The 14,547-nt window shown below is 27.0% G+C and overlaps 1 protein-coding gene across 1 annotated transcript in view; it reads right to left on the reverse strand.

Moving 5' to 3' along the window:
* Positions 1–5,104: 5,104 nt before the first annotated feature.
* The window catches only part of LOC129988655 (WD repeat-containing protein 36-like), a 57,375-nt gene continuing 47,932 nt past the window's right edge, over positions 5,105–14,547 (reverse strand). The window contains exons 16-20 of the mRNA XM_056096926.1: positions 13,555–13,700; positions 10,686–10,805; positions 10,129–10,213; positions 7,784–7,971; positions 5,105–5,403 (exon numbers count right to left, since the gene is read on the reverse strand). Of these exons, the coding sequence (XP_055952901.1) occupies positions 5,260–5,403; positions 7,784–7,971; positions 10,129–10,213; positions 10,686–10,805; positions 13,555–13,700 (683 nt within the window). The 3' untranslated portion in view covers positions 5,105–5,259. The remainder of the gene's footprint in view (positions 5,404–7,783; positions 7,972–10,128; positions 10,214–10,685; positions 10,806–13,554; positions 13,701–14,547) is intronic.

Below are 14,547 nucleotides of genomic sequence, written 5' to 3' on the forward strand. Positions count from 1 at the left end.
ATTCTGAAAACATCTCATCTATGTTTTAAATACTTGAATAAACAGTTTGAATTTTTGTGAAATTTTTATTTCAGTCAATAAATTTAGAAAACATTTTTAATCTACATACAAATAAACACAATTATGGATAGAATGTAATTTTACCATGTTAGCAAATAATAATCTGCAGAAAGCTTAATTTTATCCTATTGTCTTGATTTCAAATTTTATTTTTTAAGTTCTTACTCTTTTTGCTAGAATAGAATGCTTTCTTTAAAGAATTTTTTCAAATGTGAGATATATTAATACTGGGAAAACAGTAGTAAAATTGAATTTTCCCCACATTATTTGTTCATTCAACCATTTCAAGTATTTATACAAAAAATTTATTGCACTTAGTTATTAATAGTTAACAAAAACCAATTTGAAAGTAAATTGTATCTAAAGAATTATGTTATTCTGTAATTCTTATTTCTGAAGAATCTAAATCATTCTTGGAAACAATGTTTTTATCCGTATTGTCTCCCTTGGTTTTCAGTTAAGATCACAGGATGAGAATAGCAATAATTCTAAAACATTAGTTTAGGAAACATAAGGCAGCATTTATAATGAAATGTCAGTTCTTTCATTTGCAGTTTGTGATGGTATAGTAAACACAAATGTGAAACCAGGAAAAATATTTTGAAGAGGACTTCAGATATAACAATAATCAACAGTTGCTATAGACTGATATGACAGTCATTATCATTGTATGACAAATTGTAAATTTTGAAAGAAATTTACTTACTGCATAAAGGTGCGTAGCATCATAAAAAGGGCTTAAATTTGAAAACCATTTTTAAGCACCTTAAAAGTGCTTAATTTTCAGAAAAGGTCCTTAAAAATTGCTTAATTTTCTCGTGAAGAACGAAGATAGGATTTTGTTTTCCCACAAGTTGAATTGGATAATTCGAAATAATGATCTTAAAGTTTTGTTTACCGGATGTGTCAAGATAGTAAACCAACAAAAGGGAAGAATTCGAAGGAATTTTCCAGGGGCCCCAGCATATATTAAGATAGCGCTTAGCGATTCTTTCTCCCCCCCCCTCCGTTTATATTTTCTTTTTTTCCCAACAATGTACATTGTCACTTATAAAATACTGGAATAGTTATCCGGAAGGATCAGTACGAAATGCGTACTGTACCATATTTATTGAGAATCAAAAAAACGTTCGAACTTCAATTTTTTATGTTTTAGATGTTGAAGTATTTAAGTTTTGTCTGGTAACTATATATTTAAACTTTTAAGTATTGTTAAACAAGAATATGCGATATTGTCTGATCAACGAAAAAAACAACAACACTCAGATGAATTTAATGCGTCAAAACAGTATATCGAATGTGGGAAAAGCTGCTTTAAAAACAATAACATATTTGATCATCATTCTCATTAATATGTCGTTTAAGAGCAAACGCTTGAACGATCTGCTACAGGTATTCAATTGTACTATATTGAATCGTAATTAATTACATTAGTCAATCACGTGAAATCCTGTATAATGAAATTTTAACTTCAAGCCTTACATTTTTAATGTCTTTCGTGGCGTTTTTTGAATGTCTCCATCCATTTGAACATTTTTATTTGTTGACTAATCTCGTCAATTTTTTTAAGAGGAAGAAAAAAAAAAAAAAAAAAGGAACTGCTAAATCTGATAATTTTTGAAAGAAATAAACTTTATTTTTTTTAAATTCAGGTTTTAGATTCTCTGATTTTATAATGATTTTTCTTTTCTTTTTATAACTCTTATAGAAATTTTTCCCCCAGTGAAATCTCTCTCAATATATAAAGACTTGCACTGAGCAAAGTCCAGCATAAAGCCATTGAAGTTAAGAACAGGAAATTTGGCCCTCTAAGAACGCATTTCTCAAACTTTTAATTCGAAGTTTAATTTTTTTTTAAAAATAGAATTTAACATGTTTTTATCATAACACATTATCGCACAAAGATTTTAACACCGTTTTAAAGGTTTAAAAAAGAATAGCTTTCCAATTATATATATATTAGTTTTAATAATTTTTGTGAAATTAGTTTTGGTCACAGTTTATAACTATGATTTTTATTATAATAAAACTCAAAATAATATTGCTTCTTCGAATCCTTAAATGACATTATTTTGCAGTTAAAAAAGAAGGAAAAAAAAAGAGGCTTTCTTTATTTTTATTTAAACTTTAAAAATTTTTAAGCAGTCTATTGAACAAAATTCTTTATTTGATAAATTTTGAACCAATGCAAGATATGATCAAGGGCTCGGTTCAAGAAATCCTTTTTTAAAAAGTGCTTCCATTGGCATTTTTTTACCTTCTCGTACATAAAATTTAGAGAAAATACTGCAATCGTCAAAGAATTCGAACTAGAGATTTTAAAGAATCTCCACGTTTGAAACCTCCTTGAATTCGAACAACAGATTTCAGAAAATATCTGTCTGTGACAAAGATAACGCAAAAACACTCTGAGCGTTGCGGTCTTCACGCCAGACTTGTAGATTTCGATCAAATTTTCAGCAACATCCATTTACAGGAAGTCTGTTTGTCTGTCCAAATGCTCAAATATAAGTTAGTACAAAACAAAGATTTCGGTATAGATTTTACATTTGTAGTATAAACACCTATCAAATTTCGAACTAAATCCAACAAGGGGTTCACTGTATGTCGGTCTGTACCTTCAGAAACATGTAAACGCGATAACTCAACAAATGCAAATGACTTAAATATATCGAATTGGGTAAGTGATTTTGTGACTATAAGTCTAGTTTTGAGTCAAATTATTTGTTTTAATCAGTTGGGAAAAATGTGTCTAAAACCCTCATTCGCTTTTCGGATACTTTCGACCGCCTGCCAAAGATGAATCCCAAAACACTTGCCAACAATCACAGGATAGAATCAATAAAAATGTTTAATTCAGTTCTACGGCTAATATTTTGTAACTATTGTAAGTCAATGCCAGGAAGGCAGTAACTGAGAAAGTCTCCCGTTGACTTATTTTTGTTTTGCTTCTATTTCGCTTTTCTTTTTCAGAGCTGACTTTTTTTTTTTTTGTCATGAATTTGTTTCCATTATTTATGAAAACTGGGATTTATTAAAGCATTTTCATATTTCTTCATAAAATACATTTAACATTTCTTCAGTAATTTTTTTTTTATAAAATAATAATCCTTGCTTATAGGTTAAAAAAAAAAGGCTTATTAAATTTTAGGAACGTTAAACGTCCAAAGATGACTTACTACACTTAAGAAATAAGAGGTGGTAAGACAATTTCTTTTTAGTCTGATCATTTGTGAGTGTTGCTATTATTTTCTATTAAAAAATGATTTAAAAAATTCGTTTAGAACATGGTATTGTTCTATCATGAATTTCAAGGCAATTTTTCCAGTCATATGATGATGGCCATAGGATTGCTTTAGTTCTTCGATTTATAAGACTGCATATAAAATTACTTAATAGAATGAGTCAATGCAGAGAGAAATGACTCTTTCCATCCCAGCCACATTGAATCTCAATTCTGTTGCTTGTATAAAATTCAAATAGAAAATTTATGGTCATGTTGAGCTTCTACATCACTATTGATATTTCCAGAAATGTTGAAAAAGTTCAGAGATCTTTATTGTTAATCTTATAAATGTTGACTTAATTTTTTTGATAGAGAGAGTTTTCATTTTTATGATCATTTCTATGGTTTTGTCAAATCCAAAAAGACATAATTTCACAATAGAAGATGTTGAGCAAATACAGAAATAGATATTAAAAATTAAAAAATAAGTATTAAAATTAATTTTAAGAAATTTTTTCAATAAAAAATATGTATTATTATAAAACAGAAAAAATACTATGCTTGGAAAACATGCAGTTTTACAAAGATGCTTAAAAGTACTTAATTTTGCAGCAGTTTCTCACTACGCACCCTGTACTTTAAAAAGAATGAAGAAATATGAATACTGCTTTAGTAACTTTTTGTGTATATGTGTGTCTGTGTATGTATACATTTCAAAAGAAATTTATGAAATGTATATCATGAAAATCCTTCCAGTAATGGATAATTGTGACTAGTATTTAGGACAAAAATTTTCCATAGATTATGACTAATCATTTAACAAAAGGTCACTATAAAAAAATTACCATCCTTACAAGGACGAATTTAAAAAGATCCATAAGCAGCTTATGCATTCGATATCAACTCAAACATATCAAACAAGATGTAAAATTCTAATCCCAGATATCAGATGAATAAAAAATTTGCTCAAGGGGAAGGTTGTCATATTAGTTACTATTATGTAATTACTATTAACTTATGTACTTACTATTAACATTTAAGACATACAAAAAATAATGTATTATATGCTATTTTGTTTTCATTAACAGCAAAATTAATATTTCCATGTTTTTGGAAATTTTTACTGTAACTAAAATATTTATAACATTTTTTAAAAATTTTTATAGCCTATTAGTATATTTTTGATATAAATTTTTCTATAGTAATTAATTTGTCATTTATCATAATTATTTCAACATCAGTAATAAAAGATATGACTTTTAAAATAAATTATTAAAGTATTTTTAAAAATTCATATCAATAAATAAGCATCAGATATTTAAATTTTTGCATTTATACTTTTTTACTATAAAAGCTTCATTATGACATTTAAAACTCACCATCCTTCTAAATTTCATATTTTAACTACACAAATTTAGCTTCAGCCTGAGATTCTTCAGTTATGCATCCATAATTAATTTAGAAATTCTAATTAGAGACAGATTGCCACAATAAAGTATGAACAGTAATACAATAACTCAGATGTATAAAAGGGCTATAAACAACATAGATAGAATACAAGCAAAACACTAAAGATTTATTATGAAAAGCCAACCAAGATATTCTAAGGCTGTTAAGACATTACATCGCATTTCAAGTTTAAGAAGCAAAATAATAATAATAAATTAAAACCAATTTCCTTTTTCATTTTACTATGTTAATTATGCAGTTTTTCCTCTTGAATATTAAACAAATCTTTGAAATAATTTATTTCAAATTGATCTGTTAAAACAGATTCTACAGACATAGGATTTTAATATATATTATTTATACAGACTCTGTTAAAATGTCATTTTTTATTTTTCATAAAAATATGCATGTTATTTTTATATAAAAAAATATTTACAAAATAATTTGTGATAATTATTATCACATTTATAACATACAAAATACTATGTACACATATGATACATATGTATACAACAAATGCATCATTATATTACAGCACTTCTAGTATAGTTTCCAAGACAGAGACAATAATTTATTTTTTCTCTTAAATTTTCCCATGATCTGTCCTGTTTGATTTCTTGTAAAATTCCAACCATTTTGTCTGACTTAGATACTGTTTCATAATGAATCTGCATAAAAAAAAAATATTTTAAAATTCTTAATCAGGAGGGTGAAAATGATAAAAGTATATTATGTAAAATTCCACTTCATTGCTATGCAAGATTTTTAAAAAATGTTGTCATTATAGTTTAAAAGAAATAATTTGACATATAAAACTGAGCATAATTTTTATATAAAGTACTTGAAAATTCTGAAGAAAATGCATGTCTCATATTTAGTTTAAGCATTCACAGATAAATAAATACACAATTTAATTATTTCTTAAAATAAAAAAAAATAAAAACATTTAAAATATTACTCGATGTCTCGGATAATATTAAAGGATATTGCAGTCTATGTGAATATAATATGTGTATCAAGGTCATTTTTCCTACTTTCTCGTCTTGGCAACAGCCACTCTTCTCCACCCCCTTCTTTTTACACAATTGTTAAAGAGTTCTGGAAGTTTCCTGCCTTCTCCCTCTCGGTGGGCTCATTACAGCTTGATGTCTTGCTGTTTGTTACATGTTAGTTCATTTTCACAAAATAGCGCTAAAGGTTTGTTTTTTAAGCTCCGCTATGATGAACAGCCCTGCTGTCAGGAGACAATCAAAGAGGGTTGCCTACAATGTGTAGGTATAGTTACTTAAAAGAGTTCATGTCATCTAAACCAAATTCTCTGTTAAAAGAATTGTTTTTACAGATGCAAAAGGTAACTACCGAAATGTGGGGCATTTCCTACAGCACAGTGAGTTGTACAGCGAATTTATGCAAGGGCTGATATGACAGCAGTTGCTGAATTTTTAAATATGCCAGTTTTCAAATTGCTCAGGAAAGGAAATCCACAAACAAAACTTATTACAGATTTGATAAAAGCATCATAAACCAAACTGTACAAGAATTTTATGACAGTGGTAATTATCTAACAGTGATAAATTTAACAGCTTGCTTAACAGAAGAAAATCAGTTTTTCTAGATGTGCTAAATTATTGTGAATAATTTTGAAACATTTGGGAATTTCTTACAAAAAGTGCAGTTTTTAACGGAAAGAAGTAATATGGTTTCTTGTAAGAGGTTTTTGAAAAAATGCACTATATGAGAAATGATTCTTTATACAAGCCAATAATATATTTTGGTGAAACTTGGGTAAATACTAGTCATTCACCCAAATTTATTTGGCAAAGTTTCACTAGCCAAGAAGGCGTAAAAGGTCCATTGGGGAAAGGATCAAAATTGATTATTTGTCATATTGGGTCTGTTGATCAAAGCTTTATTTCGTCCACACAACTTGTATTTCAAATAAAAAGTACAATTGGCAATCATGAAGAGATGAATAGTGAAGTTTTTAAAGAGTGGTTTCTGGAATTTACTAAGAAGATTGGACGAACCATCCACCATTATTATAGACAATGCTAGCTATTATTTTACATATGCAGAAAAAAAAAAAAAAAAAAAAAAAAAAAAAAAAATTCTCTCTGTAAAGATGGGGAAAAAAAAAAAAAAAAATCTGACAATGTAACATGGTTTCTAAACAAAAATATTCCTCATAAGACTACTAAAACCAGACTATCACTACTGAATGTTGTAAAAGAGAACAAAGAAAAATACAGAGCATATGAGGTTGATGCTTAAAGTAATTGTCTAGAGATGACGTGGTGAGATTCTTCCCCTATCATTGTGACTAAAATGCAATATAACTTATTTGGGCACAGGTGAAAGGCGAAACTGTAAAATAATAACATTTTGAAAATTAAAGATATAAGAAAATTGCTCCAACTAAATGTAAAATCAGATGACTGGAAAAATGTACAAAACACACAGAGAATTTACAAGGAAATTTCGTTAAATGTAGAGCTAGAGACGATGTAATGAAAAAGTTTGAGATTAATTGACAAGATGACAGTAAAAGCAATTTCAGTGAGAGCTAAGATGAAGTTTTTTGTCAAGAACTTTTACATTAGACTTTTATGTTTATAATCCTTTTATACTGTTGATCCTTTGATACTGTTTGCTTATACATTTCAATTTTTAACAACAAAAATAAATATGTTATATCTATAATCATTATTAAAACATTATAGAAAATCATCATTTTAGTAATATACGAGCATTCAAATAGTAGCCAGAGCATCTAACTTTTTGTTTCCTATTCTAGTTTCTAACTGAAACGTTCAGGCACAAGGTAAAAGTAAGATTTATTGAAACCCTGGTAACAGAAAAGGGGAGAGTGAAAAAATCTGTAACCTTGAAACATCAATTTTATTTATGTAGGCTATAATGTAAGCAACATCATAAAAAAATTTTTTTCTCTTCTTTTAGAGAGACCAATATGAGCTTTTGTACTGAAAAATATAATAAATATTAAAACTAATAGCTTTCATGACTGTTTTTTAAAACAATTGTTCTCACCTGCAGAAACAATGCTAAATATGAATGTATTAATTCAAAATTTCTCTTTGTCTTTAGCGATTCAGATAAAGTTTTAAGAAAATATTCCATAAACAGTTTAGAACCACCATTTTCTGGACCGAGACAACGAATTTCAACATCTATTTTTGATGGATTCATTTCTTTCAATTTATCCATAACCATGTCATCTATAAAAAAAAAAAAAAAAAAAAAATTACTAACATGGAAAAGCTATGCCTTAAAGTAAATAAGCAATAATATATGATTAACAGATTTTCAAAATATTATATTATAATTCATTTTATTATCATTATTATTATTATTCAGAAACTTTAGGGAGAGTGGAGAGGGTTTACATATTTTCAAAATTTGACTCAATAACATTTTTATTTACACAAGGAATGGCAAATACTAAATTTATTGTAATTTTGTGCTTATTTATACTTATGCTTGTCAGAAAAAGTACATGCATTTCTATGAAAAAGCAGCTATAACAAGTAAAATAATAAATTCCATTTAACTAATTTAATTCAATGAGCAAGCTACAAATATAGTTAATTAAAGAGCATAAAATTCCAGCAATCGAAATTAAATTAAAAAGATGACAAAATAAATTCAACAAATATAAGCTATAGAAAATTGGAAGATACACATAAGAAAAGCAAAAATTAAATTATATATGAAGATTCCTTGCAAACAGACATATGAATTAAAATCCAAAAATAAATTGTTTTGAATGAGAAGAATTTTCACCGATTTTCTGAAAAGCAAATGTTACCGAGCTAAGAATATGCATTAAAGTTTATTTTCGCAGTGAAATTCTGTCGCAAAAGCTTTTAAAATTTTGTAAAAAGCTTTTAAAAATGACCGCTTATCAAAAGCAATAATATTTGATTGGTAACAAAATGATAGAGAATACTTTATAAAAGAACTGCAATCCAATAAACCATCGAGTTCAATTAATGATCAAGATATCTATAATATCAGAAAACTGGTGCTTTATGATTACTGTTTGTCATTATTGAACAAGTTTCTATATCATTTGGTTCCTATTTTAATTTTTCAGTTTGAAAAGATGATTTAGGATTGAGAGCGTAGTTTCTTGAGTTACTTCATGAACTTTGAATTTGTCAAAACAACTTGCAATAAGGTTCATGAACTCCTTTTTCAGAAGATTTCTTTCTAATATGCATTACTACCAGTGATGGAACTTGAAATATGTTTCTGATTAAGAAACAGCTCAACAATCAAGTGAATTGCACTTGAAAAGTGTAGCAAGACCCCAGGAAAGTCACTGAAAAATCAAAGTAGCATTGATTGCTTGTTTATATATATATGCGTGAATTTTACCAACTAACCAGACAATCAATAAAGGATTATTACTTGAGTGTTTTGCATCGTTTGCATAAAGCAATAAGTAAAAAATGGCAAGAAAAGCCAAGACTTTTATGCCACAATGACACACTTTCCAACAGTGCAATTATTATTCATGAATTTTTAATCAAACATTTCCGCCCCACAAGCTCCATATTCACCTGATACGGTACTATGTCCTTTTTCTTATTTCCATTTTTGAAATTGACTCTTCTTGGTAACTGTTTTGGTCCCACTAATTCAATAAAAGAAAACTTACAACAAACTCTGAAGAGGATTCACAGATATGGCTTTAAGACATGCTTTGATAATTTGGAAAAATGAAGGTAGAAGTCATTTCAATCAAAAGAGATTACTTTGAAGGCAAAACAACAAATTAATACCGTTTTTTCATGTCGCCAATCTGAGTACTTTGTGATCATAGTAGTATATGCAATCCATTTTAGTTGCTAAAAATAGCTTTGTTAAATTGAAAAAAGCACATCAAAGAGACACAGAATGCACATTATTTTCCTACCCCCCCCCCCTTTTCCTTCCACACAAAATTGATTTATTTCATTAGAAAATTCATATAATTGGAACTCTAATATATTTAGAATATTACTTTCAAAAATATGGGTTAGTTTTAGTTTAGTTTAAATATATTAACATCTTATATAAAAGCAATGCTAGTGCTATCCCCCCTTCTCCAAACTTTTACACCAAACCAACAGGAGAACTGCCTGATCCAATCTATCAGATTTAGCAAGTAGCAGGCCTGGATGCATGGTGTATCTTTTAGTGGAATCAGATTCACAGCTAGAGCTCCTCAGTCTCAAAACCACTAAGCTATTGTGGCACACCCAAAAATATAGAAATCAACTTTTATTTTAGTATAAATGATTAAAAAAAAATCTTAATGATACCTCTTTATGCAAGAACCTTCTTATTAAAAAATAAAATTGCATATAAAAATAAAAAGTTCAACTCACAATTTTCAGTTCCATTGCATTTGTAAAGTAATTTATAGAATTCTGATTTATGTTGCATTACATCCAGGATGTTAGATTTTTCCCTCTGTAAATAAATAACTGAACTTAATATGGTAGCAAAAATTAATTTCATTGTATATAGGGTAAGGGATCTAATATTTCAAAATTATCACTAAATCAATATCTTACAATTTAATTATTTTGCAATTAAAAAAACAAAAAGCCAATTTTATGAAAATTAATGATTTATTTTCTTAATTACAATAAATAATAATGCTTTATTAATTCTTTTGATTTAAAACTATATGTAGGTATAAAAGCAAATAAGTAACATTTATGAGGTATTTAAATCTCTGACAATTTAGAATACAATAAGATTAATTAAAATCAGAATAAACAAAATAAATAGAAATACATACATTTTATATTAAATATCATATATGCATTTCATTACATGTTACGAAACATTTGAAAACTAACCCATCAAAGAGTATTCACTAAGTTTTCAAAAAATTGAAATGAGCAATGTAAAAATTTCACCCCAGGGGATAACTTACTTTTTCTTTCCAGTTATCAGATTCTTCAACCAAGAATGTGGGTTTTAAACCAGAGACCACGGGTAAGAAGAAAGGAGCATTCTTGGGCACTTGAACAGGCTCTTTGGGTTTATTACGACGCTGAATAATAATAATAATAATACATTAATGAATATTGTGCGCAAAGAGAGGATTAAAAATTTAATTACCAACAAAATCCCTAATTCTTATATACCAGTGCGCATAAGTAAATCCTTCATGTAGATATAATATAATTTAAACCAGTTGCAATAGTTATAGGACTAGTAAAACTTAAACAGGAAGATATTTTGTTAAAATAAATTTATATTAGTGGTAATAAATACACAAATGTTTTGAAAATTGAGTGTGTGCATGTGTCCAAGGGAATTAAGGGATTAAAATAACTTTCTGAATTGCTCCTATTAAGCTTATTAATTTAAAATATAGAAGCTAATGAAAATTCTCTGAGCACCTTTTATTGATAAAATAACTGAAACGTCAAAATAAATTCTTTTAATAAAACTCAAATTATAAAAAGAAGTTAAAGGGGAAATTTCAAAACAAAATTATCTGTTGCTATGACAGAAATTTAAAATAGGAGATTTTTTTTTGAGTTAGCTTTTGCATTGGCAGGACAACATCTCCTTTTATTGCAGCATTTATTTTATTTTATTTATTTTAACATTCCCCCCCCCCTTTTTTAACCTTTGTACCTTTTTAAAGCACAAACTACAATAATAACAGCTATAAGGAAAATTATTATAACTAACCTGATTAGAATTTTAAACATTTTGTTTGTTTCAAACAGCATCTATCTATGCATGAATGCTTCAATCAATGAGAAATAAATTTGGTGGCACAAATTTAACGAATGAAATAAAATGTTAGTGGTTGTACATTTAATATTTTTTTTTTTTAAATTGTAAGCAAAATAGTATCCATGTAGTTAATTCAGTTGATATATATACAATTCATTCATTTTCATAAGTATAACACAAATACTTATAATACAATATTTACACAAACACACACTTTAAATATTTCAAAGAAATATGCTGCAAATAAGGTTAATTTAATTGCGGCATATTTCTTTAAATGTGTTAAAGAAATATGTTGCAATTCCACATGAATCATTTTAAAGTCAATTATTAGATAATTACATTATGATGGTAACCAATTCCATTTACCTGTTAACTCATTGCATACCATTCATGAGTTTTCCTGCATTTAGAAAATTATCTGTCAAAGGCCACTTGCGAGATTTCTTGTTTCAGTTTTATTTTCTAAAATGTATTATGTTCTGTAGTTATAATGATTTAAATAAAGTGCAATTTGTCCAAAAACCTGCAGCCCCTGACACATGTCTCGGAGTTATCTATGTGGTATGCAATAGGTTAACAATGTAACACATGCTAGGATGCTCTATTCTCCCTTAGAACTTTTTTCTTCAAAAATAAGTACTTTTTAAATTTATTTAGCAAAAAACAATAATACAATAGTTTTGATTATAAAACTATTGCATTATTATGAAATGCATTAAATTAGGCAAGAAATTATCCATTTTTATACAAAAATAAACATAGAATATAATTAGTAATTGATGGATATTTTTCACAAAGATTGAAGTTTTTTAAATGTCCCTCTCTCTGAAAGTTTTTTTTATTCAAAACCTTATGAAAGTATTTCCATTGCATATCTAAAATTATTTTATTACACTAAAATAAGCTGTATTCAGAAGAAAACAGTACACTTCCATTTCAGAAATTCTTTGAAATAAAGTTATATAGAATAAGAGAGGAATAGAAAATTACATCATATTTGTTTTCATAAGTAAACAAATGTAAGGTATAAAACTCAGCAAATTTCATTAAATATGTACATGAATATTTGCTTCTTTTTAAGAAATTAAGAAAGAAAGAATCGTTAATTTTTTAACTTTCGCATTAACAGCATTTCACAACACATTAATTTTTTAAAAGTTTTTATGGAAAGTTTCTAACTAAAAGTAACATTTATCTCTTACATTCAATTTCAGTAATTTACATTTATAAAGTAATTTCTTTTCTGTAAAAAGTTAAAAACCAAAAACAAAATCAGATTCTTTTAGTTGCTTCATGACACTGATAGAAACTTTTTCAACTCTCTAAAAATTAGGTGATATTTTGAATGAATTGATGTTGATATTCACTATTATTTCATAATTTATTATTGCTTTAATTTTTAAAACCTTTAACTATTCAATGTATTACTTGCGAAAGTCCACAGTGAATTCAATATGCATTTTCTTGACATACATACTTACAGGAAAAATACATAAATAATTACTAATAATAATAATGATATATAATAATTATTCTACAAAGAAGTAATCAAGTGTCAAAAAGCAACAGTAAATTGAAGTCATTTAAAAACTGATTCATGCATTTTCTAGGAATACAAAATAGTTTAAAATATACATAAATTTTAAAACATGTAAAGAAAATCCAAAAATCGTGTTCTTTACATAGATTAATAAAGAAGTTTCTTCCCTTCAATATCACCACTCTGATCGTACACATAAATTCAAGCATTCTCAGTATTTAGAAACTCCTTCCTGAATGCCTTCCTTCAAATGCTTCATTTTCATATTTATTACCTTAATAATATTTATTAGTACAACTGAGACTGACATTTAACTCATCAAAATGATGAATTAAACTGTATTCCATTGTTTATGTTTGAAAATTGAAATCACATGATGCATCAAGTGTTGTAGATGTTAGAAAAATTCTATAATTCAATAACATGCTTTCGGCGAGTTGTAAATATTTATATAGACAATACAGTCAAAAAAATTTTCTAATATAAAAGAAAGTTGAAGATAAATTACCTTAATTATATCTAAATCTAATAAATTAAGCCAACGCGATTTAGATACAAGAGATAGTGTAACAAGTTCATCAGAAATTTGTTCTGGCGATTTAAATTCTGGAACTAAGTTATCTGTTTCTGCTTCGTCATCATCTTTACTGTTTTCTAAAAGAATAAAGAGTCAGAAATTAGGAAAAAATAAAAATTGATTAGATTCTGAAAAACTGAATAAATAATTTTATAACACATGATATATAAATTGAAACATTGTAAATATAGATATATCAATTAAAAAATCTTCAAAAATGTGCAACTTCAGGAAACATACTTTTTATGTAAAAATAAAGATTTATAAGCATCAATACCTTCACAGAACAAACAAACAAACAAACTTTATAATTTTTCATTCTCTTCAAAAGATATCGATTTCAACCGAAAGAGAACCTCACATAAAAAAGAGGTAAGGAATAATAAAACATAAATAAAATGGAGATATAAATAAAAAAAATTCTTGATAACTAATAAAGTTAGCATCATTTATATAAAACTTTTATGGTTAAAGATGGTAGTATAAATTATCTAAAAACTCAATGCATACAAAAAAATTGGCTATATAAAGCTAAACATGTGAGCTAACTTAATTGATAAAAATATTTATCATTTATAGAAAAAAATCTTTTTAAACTCACTTGTAAATAGATAAATTTTAATATGAATGTTTACAACATTAAATCAAAAGACAGTTTTATAAAACTTGATGGTATAAAGAAGCATAATTTGATTTTACGCTGAAAACAGAAGGTGTTAGAATAGTAATAGCAGAAACCGAACCTCTGATTATGGGATACAAGCTTTGCTATATACTATTTACAACTACTTTTTATGTCTAAATATTAAAAATTACTACAATATGCCTTTCTCATATTCCATCACTAAAATTCAATCATGCAGAAAAAAAACATATTCTCAGTGAAAAAATGGCACATTTCACATAAAATCATATCAAATATTA

The sequence above is a fragment of the Argiope bruennichi genome, chromosome 10 (assembly GCF_947563725.1).
Source record: "Argiope bruennichi chromosome 10, qqArgBrue1.1, whole genome shotgun sequence".
NCBI classification, from domain to species: Eukaryota; Metazoa; Arthropoda; class Arachnida; order Araneae; family Araneidae; genus Argiope; species Argiope bruennichi.